The sequence below is a fragment of the Osmia bicornis genome, chromosome 15 (genome assembly GCF_907164935.1).
Source record: "Osmia bicornis bicornis chromosome 15, iOsmBic2.1, whole genome shotgun sequence".
NCBI classification, from domain to species: Eukaryota; Metazoa; Arthropoda; class Insecta; order Hymenoptera; family Megachilidae; genus Osmia; species Osmia bicornis.
In genome coordinates, this window is record NC_060230.1 from 6,379,006 (window position 1) to 6,395,459 (window position 16,454).

At 40.8% G+C, this 16,454-nt stretch overlaps 3 protein-coding genes across 7 annotated transcripts in view; 1 reads left to right on the plus strand and 2 right to left on the minus strand.

Annotated features, from left to right (window-relative positions):
• Positions 1-1,129: 1,129 nt before the first annotated feature.
• On the plus strand, positions 1,130-3,968 carry LOC114877291 (tyrosine-protein phosphatase non-receptor type 14). Of its 4 annotated transcripts, none has more exons than XM_029189673.2 (7): positions 1,130-1,530; positions 1,803-2,169; positions 2,241-2,409; positions 2,474-2,635; positions 2,710-2,798; positions 2,864-3,065; positions 3,140-3,968. In XM_029189673.2, exons 1-7 carry the CDS (start codon positions 1,518-1,520, stop codon positions 3,461-3,463), a joined length of 1,326 nt encoding a protein of 441 aa, XP_029045506.1. In that variant the 5' UTR covers positions 1,130-1,517; the 3' UTR covers positions 3,464-3,968. The 4 variants fall into 4 exon arrangements, with proteins under 4 accessions (XP_029045506.1, XP_029045507.1, XP_029045508.1 ...); XM_029189674.2 differs by having other exon boundaries at positions 1,131-1,602; XM_029189675.2 differs by having other exon boundaries at positions 1,131-1,526.
• On the minus strand, positions 3,928-5,301 carry LOC114877292 (uroporphyrinogen-III synthase). The gene is made up of 2 exons (XM_029189677.1): positions 4,874-5,301; positions 3,928-4,799 (listed from the first exon to the last, which is right to left on the minus strand). Exons 1-2 carry the CDS (start codon positions 5,082-5,084, stop codon positions 4,198-4,200), a joined length of 813 nt encoding a protein of 270 aa, XP_029045510.1. The 5' UTR covers positions 5,085-5,301; the 3' UTR covers positions 3,928-4,197.
• Positions 5,302-5,450: 149 nt separating this feature from the next.
• The window catches only part of LOC114877289, a 103,152-nt gene continuing 92,148 nt past the window's right edge, over positions 5,451-16,454 (minus strand). For both annotated transcript variants that reach the window (XM_029189671.2, XM_029189670.2), the window contains exon 6: positions 5,451-7,867. The gene's annotated coding sequence lies outside the window, so the exon portion shown is untranslated. The remainder of the gene's footprint in view (positions 7,868-16,454) is intronic.

Below are 16,454 nucleotides of genomic sequence, written 5' to 3' on the forward strand. Positions count from 1 at the left end.
GCAAGTATACACGAACAAGTCTAAACAGGAATAACATTACGATGCTCAAGAAAGTACGTTATTAAATTAAAAACAGTAAATTGTGTAAAACAATACTAAAAACATTCAATAATATTTAGGAATTTAACGATATAAAAGAGAAAATAATTCAGATTCTGCTGTTCTTATTGTGCATTCGCGGCGAGAGCAAAAATTTTCAACTCACGTATTTTTGAAGAAAATGCCGGATTAATGTCAAAGATCAAGAATTCAGACTTCCCTTTAATATTTCTTTCTGTTTTTTGTACTTTTAATACCCGGTCGGCAATTTAATTTAATATTTGAAGATGATTAAATCTTACCTGTTGCAGACACGTACCAAACGGACGAAGCTTCGAAGAGGACTGTTGCACTCCACCACACTCCGTGCAACACATCTTGCAACGATGAATCTGATTGGTCTAAATAGGAGGACGCCATAATGGAATGACCAATCACAGACATTGGTAGAAACTTCGAATTGCTTTGAAACTGTAACATCAAAAGAACAAAAAGGTTAGTTGAAAATTATCAACGCCATATTGAAATAAAGTCAAGATTAGTTTTTCCACTTTAAAGCACCGAAATATAAGAAAAAAGATAGAAAAATACATAAGATATTAATGGTATTTAATAAATTATTATCATAAAAGCAGCATAAATGGGAAATTTCTCAAATTTCTTCTACTTGGAGGCTTGTACATCATCCCTTAGGTGCTCGTTTTGCTCTATTCGACCCAAAGAATGGCGCTCTGGTCTCTATTTGGACATACGATTCGCAAAAATGTTTATATTACAAATAAATTAGTGCAGGATAGTCGGATCCGCCATTTTCTTGACCGTGGACAGACACCAATTTCAATATTTTATCATTTTTTTACGATTTGGGTAATATAAAGACCAGACAGCCATTCTTTAGGGCCTCCTGAACACGTCCCTCAAATTTCTTTGCAATCTGTTTAGCACTTTGACTAATAGTCAAAGGTTCAGCAAGAACGTAAGTAATAAGGTGAGAAATCGTTTCTGAGGATTTTTCTAGGGTCTGTCGGTAAAAACGATTTTAGGGAATTTCTTTGGTAACTAGATCTAATTTTCCTCAGGACTATTCATTATTCTTCCTAATTACTTGACAATACAAACGAGTTTCAGTGATTGAAACGTAATTTCATTGATATCGATGAATATATAGTACGTCTGATTAGGAATCATTCAAAAACTATTACATTATTCTATGCAGTTAATTTTATTTACAAACAATATGCTTGTCTATGACATTTTATGCACTTGATCTGTTATTTATACACTTTTAGCGGTAATTTAAATTCATTTTGTTTGAAGTAAATATTCATCGTTTTAAGTTTTCCATCAAGGACACACGGTATAAGAACTGTATACTGCAATTTTGTAACTAGCATTAATGACGTGAACAACGAGGTTAGAAATGCTTTCAATTTATTAGTCATGAAAAATTATACATTTCTCATGCTTGACAGAGTGGAATGTGTACAGTAGGTAGATGTACATAAATTTCAATTAAAAGTAAAAGTATCGTGAAACATTTCGGTGCTCTTTCATAGTGATGAGGTATTTACTTTCCTTGTCCAGTCGTAGTAGCAGCACATCATTCTTCTGTTATCCCAACGCTTTATTTTTCTTTTATTCTTGAATTATTGTAGTCTATATAGTTGTCCCATTTTTCGGAAACAACTTAATGAGGATATGAGAACTCAGACGCATTAATTTTACGCGGTTCCACGTTTGAGTTATTTATTTCTTTTTTTCAGTTAAACACTTTATTAAAATGCCGTTTAAGTTCCATTTGAAGAAAAGTCGACAATATAACGTGGTTTCAAAAAATCAGTATGTGATCTGCATTGAATTATTGGACACCACTTCCATAGAATGTACATTGAGCATTGACAGTCTTGGTCAAGAATGTTTGGACAATGTGACTCAACGTTTGGGCTTAGGACAGCCAGAGTTTTTTGGTCTGCGTTATATCTCACGCCATGATTCCCTCTCTCCAAGATGGGTGGACATGGACAAGCCATTAAAGAAACAATTGGAAAAGGAGGCCAAAAGTTTCAGTCTATATTTAAGGGTGATGTACTATGTCACAGATGTACAGCTGATCCAGGATGAAATGACAAGGTATACAATTATATTTTGGATGTTTCAGTATCTCTTTATTGTTATTCATTCCTTGTACATTGTGTCTTCAGGTATCATTATTATCTTCAATTGAAAAGTGATGTGTTGGAAGGTAGATTTCAATGTAATTCCAGACAAGCTACTCTCTTAGCAAGCTATTCAATGCAGGCAGAATTTGGTAATTATGATGCAGAGAGACATACAATGGAATGCTTACAGCAATGCACATTATTTCCCAAGGTAATAGACAAAAAACACCCTTAGTTGGATTTGTTCAATTTATTTTTTATTTCACTCCTTTCAGGATGTAATTCAGGCAGACCCTGGAGGTCTAGATTCTCTTTTGCATACTGCTGTATGCCAATATAAGAATCTTATGGGTGTTACTCAAGCTGCATCAGAGGAATTATACATTTCCATTGTTATGCAGTTGGAGGGATATGGGAATGAAACATTTTCCACTAAGGTATTAACACTATTTTCAAGTTTAATGTGTTCTTAATGTTTTAGAAATGAAGACTTAAGTCTATTGGATTGCAGGATAATGGCAATAACGAGGTGATACTTGGGATTTCTATCAATGGGATCATGGTTATTTATCCTAACACACAATCGACACAATTCTACAGGTAACTGCCCTCTTTGAATATTGATAAAAATGACTAGATGAGCTAAGAAAATATTTTTACTTCAGATGGAAAGATATAAGCAACGTTATTAATCATAAAAAGACCTTTAGAATAGAATGTCAAGCCGAAGGCGAAGAGCCAAAACAATTCATATTCAACGAATCGCGTAATGCGAAATATGTCTGGCGTTTATGCATAGCGCAACACACGTTTTATATGCAACATCAAGAATCTCGTCCATTAGAAAGATCAACAAACGGGTATTTTGTAAGTACTATTGCTTTCGCGAGATGTAAAATATTGTCGGCCCGTTTAAACAGAAACGATATATCGTATTCTAGGACAGCGATACTAATGACTCAGGGGATCACGCGGTGTCCGTAAATTTGGATAATAGGAACATGGAGGGTCACACAAGATGGACAAGTTATAATGATCTGTCGACATCGCCATATCCCGTCGTATCCGTGTCATCAACAGACATAAACAACTTACGTGCTTTACTTCCATCCTATAGACCTGCGCCCGACTACGAGACTGCTGTTCAAATGAAATACAATAACGGAGGAAACCCGCCTCAACCCTATTATGCTAATCAATCCACGATTGTTGGAGCTGATATTTCGTGCCTTCTCGGTAATGTTGTTAATCGAAATAGATACTAGATTTTTGCTAACATATACATTCGGTCAGAGCAAATTGTACAAACAACAGTCATTCTAAGTATTATAAGTGTTTTCATGGAACAGTATTTTCTAGCAATCATTCACACAGACATATGTTATCGTTAAAAGAAATAGGAAATCCTATAGAGATTAATGGCAAAGACTGACATGCACAATTTTGGAAATTCTTTTTCCACTCTGTATGATTCATTTAAAGGTATATTATTTCTAAGTGTTAGTATTTTATTATAGTCCTGCTTATTATATGCTGAAAACGTATTTTATAATTCCCTTTACTAGACAGGGAAATAATCTTTCTGATTATATCAGTGTTCAAAACAATACATTGTTATACTTTAAAACATACAATAATGTTAATGTTGTATAACAACTAAAAGATATTGTACTGTATATACATGGCAACCTTATTTTTGTAATTAATAAGTTTAGCAAAATAAGATGTATTTATTGTTGTAACAAAAATAAAATTTATTCAAATTATAAACCCATAAATTAATTAATTTACAGTTCATATCTAATAAACTTAAAACAACTTAAATATTGACAAAGAAATATCTTAATCCATAAGAGCTCAAAGATAAAAATCAATTATCACATTTTAATTCTGCAGTAGCAAAAATAAATACTCTTTGTTGCTATATTAACAGTCTAACTACAACTTGAACAGATTAACATTTACATACTTACAGAAAATAGCAACAAAGCAGTATGCATCATTCCTTGACTTGAATTTTCTCAGCATTACTAATAGCTTCCAATAAAGATGCAGGGTCAGGTTTACTTGCAGTCGCATAAACTTCTATCTCAGCATCAAATAATGCTTGCCTAGTCACTGGTCCAATAGCAACTGCTTTTATGTTACACATATTGTAAGATATCTTTCTCAATGAAGCTATTATGTGTTCTACAGTAGAAGGACTAAAGAAAACAAATATCTTGGGACTATTGTCAAGAAACTTTAACAAATCCTGTTCCAAAGTTTTACTAGGCAAAGTTCTATATGCAATTATTTTATGGACACTTATGTCATTTTCATTAAGAGTTTTTTCAATTGTTTCTCTTCCAATTTCACTACAAGGGTACAACAAGGGCTTCGACTTTTTTGCAATAGATGCAACTAACAATTCTGCTAATTCTTTGGAATTACCAGTCTGACTACCAAAGCAGTTCTCTGAACCTAAGTGACTTTTGGCAAATGACTCAGTTGCTGTCCCTACACAGTATACTGGTAACGATTTCCAAGGGTGTAGGACGTTGTCATCTTTGGAGACAAGGCCGATTGCTTCCGCGGCGCGTCGACTTGTCAGTATCATTCCTATAAATATAACATTAAATAAAGATAATACAGATTTAAAGAGAATGAGAAAAAGTCAGGTGGAGTATCACTACCATGATACGAGAGAGGTGACAGAAGACATGCTTGTAGTTCGAATCCATTAATGAATTCGAAGCACAGAGTAGGTAGACAATCGCACACATAACCTGCGGTTTTTAACGTTTTTACGTAAGCTTCTTGCGAGTCATTCTTTTCCGACAAACCGCGGCACAATACTACCGATTTGTAACGTATTGCCATATTCGCGAAGTTTATTATCGTCATACGCGCTAAAAGGAATCGGTAACACCGATCGTCGACTACACAAGCACTGACAATTTCGGAATTAACTCACGAATCAAAAGAAAACGAGTAAACTTCATTGAACTAATTATCGACGAGTCTTTAAACACTTCAATTTTTACAAGACCGACAATATTCACTTAATATTCTCAGTAAAAATGATGATTGAAGCGGCAAAGAGATTTCGTATCGCGGCACGGCGGCCATTTTGACTACTTAGTTCCTTAGAAGTCGCGACCGCAGGATGGCGCGTTCGATACTACTATCGAACGGCAACTTCGATACTCGATCTTCGAATTGAATTTTCAAACGAAGAGCGCGTGATGTCACTCCAAATAGGGATAGGTATTGATTTCATTGTCAATTTTATTGAAACACTCTTTAGGGTACACAAGCTATCCTAGATAAGCATTAAGGAAAGTACAAAAAAAAAAAAACACACATTAAACAACTGGTTACGGAATCACAAAGTGGATGTCTGTCCTTACGATCCTTAAACGTAATCATTCGAACGCGTGCATTCGAAGGTACAACGGTCCTCGACCCTTACGCATCGAGTATTTCGCCATGAAAACACCAACCATAAAAATGCCGTGTCCTACGTAATGCAACCTAATAACGTGGACAACGATACTATATCCAATGCCCTGTAACGAACTAGACTTAATGGAAAAAGGGTGGAAAAGGATGGGTAGGACTAAGGCGCGGTAATAAAGCGTGTAAAATTACGTATATGCGTTTGTGGGTGGAGCGGGACGGGGTATAAGGAATTTAACACGGTAAACACTGGCAGCATTGCAAACTGTTCTCCTGGCAAAATCTCGGCGAACGTCGACATACGGGATACTCGTTCCTTGGGTCACGAACGATTATAGCGCACAGAGTTCCGCCGTAAAGGGGACCGAGTGCCTTCTTGCTCAGATTCATTGCGCAAAATAGAATGTATATGTATATCATGAGAATCAAAAAAATCTACACCTTCTTTACTGTTACAACTAGGGAAACTTATATGTTACAGAAATACGTAAAAACTATATCAGGGAAAATCGATGACCGGTGTTTGACACAGGATTTACAATCCGCTTCTGTTTCGTCTACATCATATTCTTAGCGGGATTTTCATATTATAAATGTATCATCTCTCTTGTTTGAGTTTCATTTAAAACGGTCTATTAAAATACGTTTGCAGCTATGATGTAGCCATTCCGATAAGGGAACGAGTCAAATTTAAGTATCGAATTCTCTTGTATGGAAAGAGAAACATTGTAAAAAGTCTAGCCTATACTATCGTATCCTTAGAATCTACTTAAATAATAATCACAAAAGTGAGACCAAGGTCCAAGGCGCGTGAGCTGGCCAGGACCATTAACCGACAGGCGGTCTCGACACCTGATTTCAGGAGTTTATTAAACAGCTCCTGTACGCGATCTTGGCTGTCGTAGGCTTTCGTCGACGTCCTTTGAAGCATTCAAGACAGAACAAAGTTAATGTAAAAACAAACAATTTGATCGTTTGCATTTCGCAAAAGGGCACTGTGCGGATCATTTTGGTCCCATTCTTTCGTTTGAGGTTTTATCAGTTCAAAGCAGAGAACATCACAGGTGTAATCGAACTTTGGATACGAGCTGTGAGAAAAAGATTGATCAAACTTCTGTCTAATGATAACCCAAAGGAATCTCCCAGTACCAGAATTGTCGTAGTAAAAACACACAGACATGCACAAGGAAATAAAAAAAAAAAAAAAAATGAATGATAAAACAAAGACCTTAGCATTTATGTCGATAGAAGACGGTCCGATAATGGAATATTTATGTAACTTAACAGTAACTTAATTAGTCTTAAAAAGTAAACAGTAAAGTGTAAAAGGTATGACTTAAGTACAACCACAAGAAGTTGGTCATTATTATGGCATTCGTAAATCCTTAACTACGCTTCCTATTAGATTAACTAACAGCGCGTTTCAGCGTGAATCCCTCTTTCTCTTTGCCAATCAATCGTGTGCCTAACGATTCCGCAATTTCTGCTTCACGAGAAGCGCTATCAAAATTATTACCTGGTCATTCTCCTCCTGAATAACAGTCTCGTGATCCAATAAAATCATACATTTTCATAGACGTTTTTATTAGACCATTCCACTTTCCCTCGTTCGTTCCTCTTTCATATGAGAACGATTTTTCCTTATCGTCGAATTATTCATTCCAACTCAATCTGGGAAACTCAAACTCGATGTCGTTCAAGAAGATCGCTCAAACTTTGGTAGGACGACTAAATTGTCCTTGGATTTTAATCAAAAGAACTCGCTGCAATTTTACATTAAATTAAACTATCAATCTTGTTTCTTCAAATTCCAATTTAAAAAAAAAATAGCTGTCGAAGATTTGCACCATTGCCGCGGAGTCCTTTTCGACTGGAATTTAAAGATGCATTAACTTTATTATGAAAATGTAAACAGAAAAAGATAGTCGAGCTTTTCTTTTGCAAAAGTTATCTTCAAGGATTCCCAGTTCCTTTTGCTTCGAAATATTGATGAAGCATCGCGATCGTGATTCCTTTCTTCTACTCGGTGCGTATTCGTGGTATCAGAGGTTCGAAATGGCGATGAATCTAGTTTCAGGGACAAATGGTGGGTTCGTCGACGGATCGTAGATCCGTCTGTCGTTGCTTGAGCTCTGGCTAGGGGTTTTTGATTAATCGAAGACATCGGAGATCCATGACGCCCCATCCGGACCGCTCTTCGCCTTCTTCTGCCCTTCGTCGGTTCGAATCTGAAATGAAATCAATCGATCAATTAGCATGGAGATAAATAACGATCGATCTCTACTGTATTCTTATCTTTTTTCGAATCAACGAAATCACGTGGCAATTCATGAAAAGGACGAAAGGATCGCGTGGACCACGTTGGAAGGAAGGATCGAACCCTGCTGCCAAGTGCAGCACCGATAATCGACCCTCGGAGCGTACCAATAATTTGACGTAATTTAATAAACGCGACCCTGGCGTTCGCGTACGTGCGCCGGGTCGCGCGACTATCATTACCGATAGTTTGATCGTATCTGGCCAATGCGTAATGACGATGCACCTAGTCACTGGTTGCACGCTAGTGCTCGATCATCGGTCATGCAAATTGCCGATGCAGAACGCAGCCTGGCAGGCAGCCCTTCTCTGATATCGATACTAGCCTTCCTTTACCCGGCAAACAATACTCTTGCTGCGGGATACGTCTCTGAATTGTTGTAATTCGTAAGAGAAACATAAACAAGTTACACACGGTAACTTCGTGAATCATCGATGTCGATTTTATCCCTTTTAGAAAATAGGAAAACGAATCGTATCGGTTGAAAAAACGAGCCTGATCGATCCTTTCATAAACTAGTCTTGTCACGGGGGAAAAAAAAGGAACAGGACAAAGGACAAGGGACTCAAGGACGTCTATGGGTAATTGAACGAATCCATAAATCTTAAGCTGATTATCGACGCTGCCAGACACGCCTCTTCTTTACAATGTTGTCGTTTCGCGTATTTGCAAATTATTTATCACTCGACGGTACGTGGCAATTACTCGCGGACCATGACGAGCTATTTCATTCCGAAGATAATCGTGCGAAATTCGTGGCCATGAATTTCGCCTGGCTATTAATAATCGCGAAGGGATCATTAATTTTCTCCCTGGTCCGCGCGATCGACAACGTTGTTTCTTCGATTGAAAGAAGATCCAGATAATGCATTGGAATATTGTTGCACCGACGTTCGGTGTTGCTAAGAGGAAAGATGGTTTTTCTACATTTTTCTTAGCTTTTTTCAAGAGGCAGAGCTATTCGTTTGCGACAAAAGGAGAACGCGTTTTCGTCGAGAGTGAAAAGGGGCTATCATTTCGTAGCTTCTTAGCCGGTTCTTTCAGTCGGCAAGAAGGTCGTGGTGTTCGTGTGAATGACACGACACGAGCCGGCGCACATGTTCCAACCATACGTTCGAACAAAAACCCTTCTGGCGGTGTTCTGCCGTGCGTACTCGCACAATGGGCGTGCGTGCATTTATTTTTCCGAGACGGTATTGCCGGCAGACTCGCGTCGTTCCCGTCTCGCCACGACGAAAAGTCAGCCCTTTGTTCGAGCAAGCTGCTAAATTGCCAACTACCATAGAGACCGTGTCCATTCACAATAATAATTTACTCATTTCTTTGCGCCATGAACAGATACCCCTTGCGCACGTCCAACCATGCTGCGGTGGTATGCATAAGAGGGTGTACGGTTTGCATTAATTACTATCGACTGGGTCAGGATGTAATTAAAATACGAGACAAGTGAAATAATGATAAATTACAGTTCTCGAGCTAAGACACCTAATTCAATTCATTATTTATCGAAGTAGCGAAGATTTATTTGAATTTAAAACAATTATATACACACTGCTGTTCACGAGTGTTGATATTTTTATGCTTTCTTGGATTATTTAAAATTTTTCTTGAAATTTGAATTTGAAGAGTATTCTTTGCTCGGTGCACGTGTACTTTTCGTGAGAGGTTGCTGCGGCGAGGCAAGCATCCGTGTGCAGAGGTCGACGACCCGGACCCCTTTGCCGGGCCAGGATTCGCCAAGGGGGCCCAAGCCGGGCCAAACTTTCGGTAATGAACCCATTGTTATACCTGCCACCGTTTATCATTGCCGACAGTCAGCCAACGAAGCTTCCACCGATGCTGAACCGAAGCCTCCTCGTTACATTCGAACTTATTCCATTAAAAAATTACCTCTGTTCCATTTTTAACAGAAAAGAAAAATATTCTAAATTTAGAGCAATTTTTAATTACGCCTTCGAACGGCGTAATCATTGAAGCATACTTCAAATGAACTTCCGGAAGGGAACGACGCGACGGTCGCAGAAAGGAAAGTCAGCGATCCGCGAACGTATTCGTCGGAAACGAGGGAATCGTTTTAGTTGTCTGTTTCCGTTTCAACGGCTGTCACGAGCCACTTTCACGGGGCGAGTCCTTTATTGGCAGTTAAAGATGGTCGCGTGGCCGCAAAAGTCACCGCGTCGCAATCGCGACTGCCGTAAAAATAACGCTCTCATCGCTATTGTCCCCGCGTTGAAATGCCCTTACGTTCGCGTATGAATATGACTACGATGATACCCGCAACAGCGTGGGTCGCTTTGTTCCTCCTCGTCGCCTCTGCCATTTTTCCTTCTATCCGCCATTTTTACCCCCGCGATACTTGGCGTAGGACTCGCGACGATTCGTGCCCTTATCGAAAAGGCTGACTCTCTCTACTTTCATTGTATCTTAATTGTTTCCTTCTAACGTCTTCATCGTACAATAAGAAGATCCCTGTTGCGTAATACTATTGTTAACGACAGAAGGGAAATTATGGTGCTTTTTCAGAAAATTGAATTGTCTCCTCGAGTAAATAAAAGAAATAAAATACCATCTTTTCTATCTTTTCTTTTTTTTTTTCTGAAATTGTTCATTTTCCTAGCATTGTCCTTAGCAAATGGCATTTGTTCGCGGCTAGCAACGCTTCAGGAACGTTTCGCGGTTCAACGACCGATCGTTTGCGAAGCCCTTCAAGCCTGGCAGCCAGTCGGACGTCATATCTTTGCCACGATCGTCCCGAAGGAAACAACTTCGCTTTGGGATTCGCTTTGCTCTCTGCGCGAGTCCATAAGCTTTCACGTTTCCTCTTCCTTTTCTCTACTAACACTGTCCCCCTACATCTTCCTCTCTTCACCAATAACGCTGAAACCGTGGATACTTTGCGCCGTTGGTCCTCGTAAAGATGGGTCTTAACATAATATTACCTGTGTAAACTGGCGTGAACTAGCGTAAACGAGCGTGAAGCGAGTACCAGACCAAAGTGCTCCTCCTCTGTCCGCTCGTCGATTCGCGACTTCCCTTATTTTTCCCCCCTCGTCGTTTTCGCGAATTGTCGCGCGTGCCGCCTTAAATTAGACTTTCGTTCCCTCTGTTGCGAACCGATGCCTGGGAAACGAGGATAATTCGCTATTGTTTAATTTAAGATGCTTCGTTGGAGACTTGGGAAGATAGAAGGCAATTAACGCGTTCCTTTTAGGTAATTTTCAGGTAGTTGAGCAATTTCAATTAAAAATGAATAAGCCGAGGATGGAATATTAAGTTGGTATTTAAATTTTTCTTTAAGTGAAGTTAAAATTATTTGCAAATGGAAAATAAAGCAAAGAGTACGGTCGGCACTTAAACGTCCGTTTCGTGCAACGAAGCAACTCGTGGCCACGGCCTTGTTTCCCGATCAGAGGTCATACAGGAAGTCCTTTTGCAGAGTTCATACCCATAAGTTACCTCCACGGCCTTTGTCGCGCTCTCATGTACCGTTCTTCACCATGTTATACTACTCGGGCATACTAATACGTGGATCTTAGTTAAATCTCGGCTTAACCTAGCGTGCCGCCGTTTATCCGGAATGAAATTCGTGGGAAAAGCGTAGCCTGGAGAGCATCGACTATGTACAAGGGAAAAAATCGTCTTTACTAACCCTTCGTTCCTTCTTCGATTAACAATAACCATCGTGTTTGGTATGATTGAAACTCGACGAGCTCGAAAGGACTAGATTTATAATAAAATTCGAAATTTAATTTCAATTTACAATTCGAAAGTTTAAAATGTAAGAAAGTAAGAAATCTAAAATGTCCACGATTCCTTCGAAGGCGAAGTCGAAGTAACAAGAGCATCGAATGAAAGGACAAGGGAAATCCATTGCGGAATGAGTGGGATAACGGTACATTAAACGACGATGTAAAATTTCAAAGGAACATTCGAATGCAGATCCCTAGGTTGTCGAAGGGGGAAAACGTAACAACAAATGGCACGGAACGAAATCTAGAAAGCCAACTGCACGGCACGTGCACGTAGGCGAGCAGTCAGCCAGGTATCTCGGTGCATGCGTCTCCTCCTTCGGTGCATGCTGCACACAAAGCGCATTGTTGCAATCGGCCGACCCAGATCGCGCGAGCAAGCGAGTCATGTCGTCGAGCTGAAGAAGTTCTGCGAGCTCAATTTTTCCTCGGGTTTCGAATATCCTGCGAGACACGTAATCTATTTCATTTCAAATATCCAGAGTAATGTTTGATAAAGATTCTTCAAATTACAGAAATTATTCTTCATTTTTTCATTTAGAAGAGTTTAATTTTATTTCGAATTTGGATCTGTGTAAATCTGAGGAGGCAACGTTAGAATAGGTGAACGTTAGCATAGCAAAATCGTCACGTATCGATTGCGCAGCCTCGATTGCGCGACTCGCGCGAGCAATTTTCGCGCGTACCCCGCGTTATAGTAATTATTATCGAAGCAGATCGCGCGGCTCTATCGATCGGTATTAATTGGCCGCGTACTTTCACTCGGCGACCTTTATAATCGGCGCTAAGGCAATAGACACCCTGGCCACGATTTATCATTATCACCCGAGAAAACTTAATTGCAGCCACTACTACGTGACCCTCTAATTGAATTAGACGTTCTTTTATTCTAATTACCAGATTCTTATCCTTACCCCTGGCCAGTTTTATCCCGAACAAAAAATTACAAGAAATACTCGAGTAATCATGAAGGAAGAAGAAAAAGAATAAAGAATCTTCCATCGATTACTCGTACAAACAATTCGATTTACTATTTGCTCTGGATGGAACACGGATTCGAGAGCGATACACGTAATTGATAGTTCGTTTCTTGAATCAATGGCCTCGCACGGTTTATTTTCTCCGCGATGCGAAGCAAATCGTGCAAGTACCAGAAGAGACCCACAGGATTTGCATTGGTGAGCATGCGATACGCTCGCGTATTTGCAAATATAATTACACCGCTTCCTTCGTGCCGATCGAGCTTTTCTCTACCGAGTCTCGGTCACTTCGACCGCGGATGCGATTATTACGGTGATTCCCTAATCGGTGCAATTAACGGTGCCGTTCAAGGATTCTACTCTATATAGAACTTTCCTACCGAAACGATCCTTTATACTTGCAATTCTAATTTTAACATTTGCACACGATTATTAGAACAAGGCAAGAAAAGAATACTGATGTTTTGTTCGGTATCAATTCTTCTTCATCTAAAGTGTGCAATTGATTATTTTACATGAATGTCGATGTAAGTGCTTGTCGCCATCATTGATTGTGAAACACCATGTACACACGGTATTCGAGTTTCTACGTTCGCCAGAGCAGCGAAGGTCGCAGTTAATCGAGCAACAGATACATAGTCACTTCGGTTACAGCGAGAAAAGCAACGGGTGCAATAATTGCGGCCCTTCGTTTCCGTTCCACCGACGTACAGCTTCGCTCGCGGACCGTTTAACCGCGTTTACCTCCGCGGCTCGAAGCTCTTCCCTCAGCGATCCTTTCGACGAATAAAAAATCGAGCTGGAAGGAAGATACTTAGGCGATCAATGTAATCGCAAAACGGTCGATTTTCCTGCGGCTGGAAAACGATGCTCGAAGTGGAACGAATCGAAAGTGGAAACTCGAGCCCGCGTGGCGTGTCGAAGCGATGGAAGAGGAAGTTCTCGAGGAACGAAGAGAACGGCATGTTAAAAGAGGAAGAAGAGGAGACGAGGGAAATAGCACCGTTATCGACACTCGTTTCTTTGTTCGACCACGGGAAAAATACTTGTCCCGATACTGTTAACGGATGATGAATGATCTTTAGAAGTTTAGCAAATTCATGCTAATTAATATTATTAATTTAGATACGACAGATGCGCGACGGTTTCAATTGAACGTGACAACCACCGGTGATAATTTGAAATTGCACTTTGAAATGTCATTAAAAGTCGCAGCATAGATCGTTCTCGAGGTCGGAAAATCGATCACCGTTACGACGTAAAACGGTCGATGGGCGAGCCACGAGGCTGAATCGGCTCGTTCACCGATCCGACATTCGTACGTGAGAGAGGATAACGATAACGGGAGTGCAACGCCTGGGAAAACGATCCGCGTGTTCGTTCGTCTTCCGTGAGATGTGGAACCCGGTCTGCGCGACCGTGTAATACACAATGTTACTTATTTACCGAGTCTCGAGTCGCTGACGACGCCGATTTGTCCTACTCGCGCATTCGTCCGAAACAAAGGAGTACCATTTCAGTAGTACGAGTCAACGATACATCCTAAGTTTCTGAAATTCCTTGAAATCTCATTTAACTTTACCGAATTACAAATCTTTTCCCGTGTTTGAAGACGTTTGAAAGATCGTACAAGTATAATTATCAGGGAGAAGCTATAGATGCGGCTCGATTTCGAGGAGGCGAACGTGTTTCGCTTGCAATTAACCGCGCGTGACGCGGCTCGTATCTTGGCGTACCGAGCGCGTTGCTAATGTTCCGTTCGATTTTTCTGCCCACGGAAAATAGTTTACGAGAGTCTGGCGCGCCGGTATCGGAGGCACGTTCGAGCGAATCGCGTTGCCGTAAATGCAGCTCCCTCGCTGGATTCGCTCTCACGCGGCGCGGTTACTCGCCTGGAAAATTATCCAGTAACCCAGTGACACTGTGAGAAGCTCGCGAAACCTTTCGTCAATCGAGCAGACATCGTGTACACGGCAACATAGTATCGATCTCCTTTCTCGATCGATTCTCAAGCCGATAAACAGTACACAGGGTGAGCCGCGAGAAATGTATCTCGGTTATTTATCGAACATAAATCGGGGTCATGATTTAGCTCGGTACCGTTGCTCGGCGATTAAATGAAAAGCATCGGACAAGAAATTACATCAGCGGGTAGGTTACACGCGTTCGTGTGCGCACGGTTCAATTAACGCCGATAAAGTTTCAATCCTGAATGGAATGCCGCTAAGCAGTACAGCCTCCTGTCGCGATTGCTGGTCTGGAAAATTTTCCAGTAACCCAGTGACACGGTGCACGAGACCTTCGTCTGGTTGTTCCCATCCGCCTAACACCCGCTCGCGAACGATACGATCTCAAGGGTATTAAGTTAATCGACCAGCGTGGCCGACGACACGCGTAGAATGTCCATTTTTATCCGCTTCCTCTTCCCTGAAATCTAACGAGAAACAACACCCGTCGCCGTACGTGTGTAATTGGAAAAATGGTATTTAGAAGAACGGGTTAAATTACCTTTGAACTGTAATTACACAGAGGTAGATAAAAAGTATTCAGATTAGAATCTAGAATGTTGAAGCGGTCGAAGAATTTCTCGGCGTAGTCGCGTGTACGCTCGCGTCAGGATCACGTGAATCGTGTATCGCCGATGCTAAAAGGTGAAAGAAAACGAGAAAGATAGAGAGAAGGAGGAGAGGAGAGGAGAGGAGAGTAGACTCGTCGATATATTAGTTATGCCCGAGGCGAGGTGAGACGATGAAGAGGAGGTTGAACGCGAACTCTCCACTGCCAAGGCGGTGCAAGGCGTGGTCTGTCCCTTTACTTTGCCTTTGCTTTGCCTGCATCGACGTTAAACGGTCACAGGGTGTTCCTTTACCAACGATTTTCCTACCTTTCAACCTTTCAAACACCTTTTCTCTCATTACTTTCCCTGTTTTCAGATATTCAAACTGGTTCCTGTCAGTCGAACTGGTTATTCATTGCTTCGCATCACTTATTTCTAGACAACTTTCTTCAAGCCTCATTTAACTTAGTTTTAATTATCCTTGATGTTTCAAATTATCCCTACGATTAATTATTCCTACGACATCCTACGAATTTGTTAAGACTTTTCAAGGAACGTATATGAAAGAAACACCCAGTATAGGAGTAGGTTCGACTGGTTCACCTCCGCGACTGGCAACAACTAACGAGCAGCTGTCGGTAAGGGTCCCGGCGACAATAACCCGTGCATTTTATATGCTCCTCGGTCGAGGCTGGCCGCATCGATGCATCGATCTTGTCGGAATTTTTCTCGCGGACAGCACCGATAACAGGCGACTACGAGTCTAGTCGATCCTCGTTAACGCTATCGATATTCACCACCTCTTTTAATAGTCGATATCTTAGTCCTTCCTTATCCTTATCAATTTCAACGGTGAAAATTACCACCGTCCCTTTTGCGACGAAGAAATTGATTCTATTTTCAAATAGAAGTATGTAGATCGGAAGGTTCAAGGGTAAGGCTTAAACTTCGATAGGTCGGCTGAACGGATTGCATAATCGGTCGAATTACGCCATGAATTCACGGGGTTTCACGGTGCGGTTGGCAGCGACGACCTAGCGGCGACCTTCTTCCCTTCTTCGGCAATGGTTCACGCGAGAACAATCGAGGCGAATTTCAACGGGCGGTTAGACGCGGCTGCCGCTGAAGAAAGAACGCGTTATCTCGAATCGACGATCGCTTCGAGCTTCGACCGGATGTCGGGCCTTCAAGGTTTCGGCGCTGACTTTGACC

Bases quoted from the DNA above. Each gene is read 5' to 3' on its own strand.
- LOC114877291 (XM_029189673.2), top strand. The intron at 2,799-2,863 runs GTAACTGCCCTC...TTTTTACTTCAG, and splicing joins CAATCGACACAATTCTACAG to ATGGAAAGATATAAGCAACG. The intron at 3,066-3,139 runs GTAAGTACTATT...ATCGTATTCTAG, and splicing joins GATCAACAAACGGGTATTTT to GACAGCGATACTAATGACTC.
- LOC114877292 (XM_029189677.1), bottom strand. From the start codon at position 5,084: ATGACGATAATAAACTTCGCGAATATGGCAATACGTTACAAATCGGTA. The intron at 4,800-4,873 runs GTAGTGATACTC...TTATATTTATAG, and splicing joins GTCACCTCTCTCGTATCATG to GAATGATACTGACAAGTCGA.